Raw genomic sequence first — 4,480 nt, 5'->3', positions numbered from 1 at the left:
GGCCCTCTGGCGCCCCCTCTGGCGCCTGCTGGGACCTCCAGCTCTCCATCCCCAGTTCCCGCGTGGCTGATGTGGGAGGAAGAGCAAGAGGGGGCTGGGAGGGGGTGGCCGGGGCGCCTCCAGCAACCCCTCTGAACACAGGACAAGCTGCAGCGCATGGGCGAGCCCTACAGCCCGTGCACCGTGAACGGCTCCGACGTCCCCATCCAAAACTTCTACAGCGACTACAACACGACCTATTCCATCCAGGTGGGAAGACGGTGCAGGCCCTGTGGCCGTGGGGCCTCTGGCCACCCCTACAGGGCCCTGGCGAGGCTGGCTCTACTGACTTTTGGAGGTGGCCATGGGGCACCCTGAGGACTGTGGAACCAGTACCATCCCTGGCTTCTCACCAGGGCCCAGGGCTGGCCACCTCTTGTCCCCAAGAGCACAGGTGTGCCCTGGGAGCCACCCAGGATTATAGGGCTCTCATTCAGGGGTCTTCCAAGAGGAAAACAAAGTTTAGGTCACACTAGGGAGTCCCACATTATCATCTGATCCCTTCAACCCCCACCACGAGGCAGTAGTATATTAATAAGAGCAGCATATACTGATATACTAATAATAACAGGTGAATGTGCTAGGCAGGCACTGTTGGAAGTTATTTATATTATTAAATCATTTAGTCCTCATAACAACCCTAAGATGCAGATACTATTACATTTCCATTTTAAGAATGAAGACACTGGGATCTACAGAGCCTAGTCTAAACACCTCATCAATTTACCTGAGAAGTCCCTCTTTATATCTGCCTTCAATCCTACTTGCTGTAGCTGGGGCCTTTGTGTGTGTATATAATTGTCTTTCTTTTTTTTAAAAAGAGATGGGGTCTCCTTATGTTGCCCAGGCTGGTCTTAGACTCCCAGTCTCAAGTAATCCTCCCACCTCAGCCTCCCAAAAGGCTGGCGTTACAGGCATGAGCCACCACTCCTGGCTAGGGTGTCCCTCTTGTTCTGATCTCCAGGATCAGCCTAGACCTGTCCCCAGACCCAGTCTCACTGGAGAGGGCAGAGTGAATCCTTTGCAAAGATGGCAAAAGTGACCTCTCGCTGACACTTCCTCTCTCAGACGAATCTTCTTGGCAGATAAGGAAACTGAGGCATAACAAGGGGATAGTCCAGTGCCTGCCTCCCTGTCCGGAAGCCCCAAGCTTGGCAGGGTTTTCCCTTTTGCCTTAGTCACAATAGATTGTCCCTCCTGGTGCCTGCCTGCCTACTGCCTGGTTGATTTGGCCACCTCCCATCTGAAGGGGCTTCTATCTGCCATGAGAAACTCTGGGGATCTTCAGAGCCACTGGAGGGATAGACAGACACACTGGGCACCACAGGGAGATGGGAACCATGGAGAAGGAGGCCTCAGCCCCAAAGACCTCCTTCCGGGGAAGCTGCTACTCTTGCTTCTTCCAGGACAGTAGCCACGCAGGCCGGAAACCTCAGCAAAGAGCCAGACACTAGCCAGGAGCTCTGACTACTTTCAGGCAGGAGCAGGCCTGGGCCACCCCAGCCCTGGTCACAGAACCTGGGGAGGGCTCCTGCTTTCCAGATGAGACAGCAAGGTCTGCCAGTGTGATGGCACGCACCTGTAGTCCCAAGCTACTTAGGAGGCTGCAGCAGGAGAATACTTGAATCCTGGAGTTTGAGACCAGCCTGGGCAACATTGCAAGACCCCCGTCACTACAAAAATTTTTTTAAATTAGCCAGGTGCAGTGGCTCATGCCTGTAGTCACAGCTACTTAGGAGGCTGAAGCAGGAGGATCACTTGGACCCAGTTCAAGGCTATAGTGAGCTATGATTGCCTGAACCACAGAGTGAGACTCTATCTTTTTTTTCTTTTTTTTTTTTTATTTGGGGTCTCTGTCTCCTAGGCTGGAGTGCAGTGGCACACTCACAGCCACTGCAGCCTCCACCTGCCGGGTTCAAGCGATCCTTCCACCTCAGCCTTCCAAGTAGCTGGAACCACAGGCGTGCGTCACCACACCCAGCTTTTTTAAAAAAATGTACTGTAGAGATGAGGTCTCACCAAGTTGCCCAGGCTGATCTTGAGCCCCTGGGCTCAGGCAGTCCTCTCGCCTCTGCCTCCCAGAGTGCTGGGATTACAGGCGTGAGCCACCGTGCCCGGCTACCCTGCCTCTTAAAAAATAAAAAAGAATATAAGACAGAGCTTCTCCTCTGACCCCACTGCCTCCCTCAGCCCCAATTCTGGCTCCTCCTGGCCATGCCATCTAATTGGCCAGCCAGCCCCCATTTCCTGCCCTCGGGAGCCCACAGACCCCACGAGGGAAATAGAAGGGCAGGACTTGTTAGCCTGAGAAGGAGCCTGCAGGAGGAGCAGGAGAGGAGGACTCAGGGATGCTGGTGTGGAGAGCTGGGGCTGAGTGGAGAGAGGCAGAGGAGCCAGCAAGGGAGGCTGGAGCAAGGAGTGCAGGGTCGTCAGGTCTCAGGAAACTGGACGGGCAAAGAAACAGGAGTAACAGAGACTCCATCCATCAGTGCTTCCTGAGCATTGACACCACACTGAATCCTCCTGACCTCAGGAGACTGGTGTGATGATCATTTTTTCCCCCATGAGTAAGCTGAAGCTCAGAGGTTAAGGACTGGCCCCGGGACACACAGTTGGTCTCTGAGTGGACTGAAACCTAGTCAGAATGACCTGAAAGTCCCAGCACTTTGGGAAGCAGAGGCGAGAGGACTGCCTGAACCCAGGGGCTCAAGATCAGCCTGGGCAACTTGGGGGCCAAGTGAGTGGGGACTCACCACACCCTGCCCCCAGGGGCTACCTAAGTCTCCTCTTCTTTCTCCCCTCACCCCCAGGGGATGCTCTGTCATCAGCCGTGTGTCAGGATAATCAGAGACCATCCTTCCTGCCTTCCCAGGGTGTCTCCCTGTAGAAGGAGGGGGCGCAGAGCAAGCTTGCCTGTCCTGCTGGCTGCCCCTCTGGGTCCAGAGATGTCAGGAACACAGGAGGGTGCTGGCATCCTCTGGGCTTTATTATCTGGGGCAAGCCACCATGTCCCATGCTCACCCATGCGGGCCCCAGCTCAGAACAATGAGACTCAGGCTGCTGGGGTCTGGCGTGAGCCCTTCTATGGGGTCCGGGGACCTGCTGCAAGCCACATCCTGACTGCAGGGTTTATCCAGGCATCTCATCATGGCTTCTCCACCCGGGGCCACCTCTCTCTTGGCCTGGGCGTCACCTGTCTGGGCTCCTTCCCACAGTGCTGGGGTGGGAGCATCTCCAGCTGTGCCTGTGTCCATGCCCCATCCCCAGGCCTGTCTTCGCTCCTGCTTCCAAGACCACATGATCCGCAACTGCAGCTGCGGCCACTACCTGTACCCATTGCCCCACGGGGAGAAATACTGCAACACCCGGGACTTCCCAGACTGGGGTGAGCGGAGGCCCGGGGCGCCAGTGCCCAACTCTGGAGCCAGGGGAAGGGGCGGAGCTCAGCACCCTCCACAGGGCCCAGGGATGTAGGGCGGCTCCCGCACAGTCCACCATGCCCCCTGCAAATCCCCCCCTGGGCCTTCTTTGTGCAAGAACTGGCCCCTCTCTCCTCCTTGGTTCTGTGGCACACAGGCTGGAAACATGCAGGTCGGGAGTGGATTTGTCCCCATGGACCTTGTCTGTATGCTGTTGGCCAGAGTGTATGTGCATATGCTCGTGTTTTCTTTCTTTTTCTTCCTTCCTTGCTTCCTTTCTGTTTGTGTCAGGGTCTCACTCTGTCACCCAGGCTAGAGTGCAGTGGCACAATCACAGCTCACCACAGCCTTGACCTCCTAGGCTCAGGTGATCCTCTAGCCTCAGCCTCTCAAGTAGCTGGGTCTACAGGCATGTGCCACTATGCCCAGCTGATTTTTTTATTTTTATTTTTATATTTTTTATAGAGATGAGGCCTTGCTATGTTGCCCAAGCTGATCTTGAACACCTGGGTTCAAGCAATCCTTCCACCTTGGCTCCCAAAGACACTCATGTCTTTGAATGCACAGGAGAAGGAGCATCTCTGTGCTTGAGTCTAATGTCCAAGAGCCCTCTGGGACTGCAGTGCATTGCTGGAGGTTTATGCACAGGCATAAATTGCTTCCAGGCTCTGTGTTTGTACACTCTGCTTTTGTACACACACACACATGCACAAGGTTGTGTGTCCATCCTCAGCATGTATCCACATCTGTGGGGCTCACCAGATCTCTCTACAGGGAACTGGATGGGAGGGAGGGTAAGGAAGCCACCATCATGACAGTGGCCTGCCGGTGGCCTGAAAGAAACCCGAAGTCACAGGAGAGGAAGGGCCCCCTCTGGGCTCATACCCCGCTGGAGCCCAGGTCTGGGAGCCCTGGTGTGGTGGAGTCCAAACACTGATGAATGCTGTCAGCAGTAGACTGACCTCTTACATCCCTGTGATGGACATACAAAAAGGAAAAGCTGTACTCCTGCCAGTCACCCT

At 55.2% G+C, this 4,480-nt stretch overlaps 1 protein-coding gene across 3 annotated transcripts in view; it reads left to right on the top strand.

Moving 5' to 3' along the window:
- Window positions 1–4,480, top strand: part of SCNN1B (sodium channel epithelial 1 beta subunit) — a 50,526-nt gene that overhangs the window by 42,824 nt on the left and 3,222 nt on the right. For 2 of the 3 annotated variants that reach the window (XM_008059940.1, XM_008059941.1), the window contains 2 exons: window positions 142–249; window positions 3,307–3,424. In XM_008059940.1, the coding sequence (XP_008058131.1) occupies window positions 142–249; window positions 3,307–3,424 (226 nt within the window). The remainder of the gene's footprint in view (window positions 1–141; window positions 250–3,306; window positions 3,425–4,480) is intronic. The other variant, XM_008059942.1, reaches the window with a different exon arrangement.

Source organism: Carlito syrichta, unplaced genomic scaffold (genome assembly GCF_000164805.1).
Source record: "Carlito syrichta isolate Samal-C Ts95f unplaced genomic scaffold, Tarsius_syrichta-2.0.1 Scaffold304449, whole genome shotgun sequence".
NCBI classification, from domain to species: Eukaryota; Metazoa; Chordata; class Mammalia; order Primates; family Tarsiidae; genus Carlito; species Carlito syrichta.
This window is presented reverse-complemented; position numbering and strand designations above follow the sequence as displayed.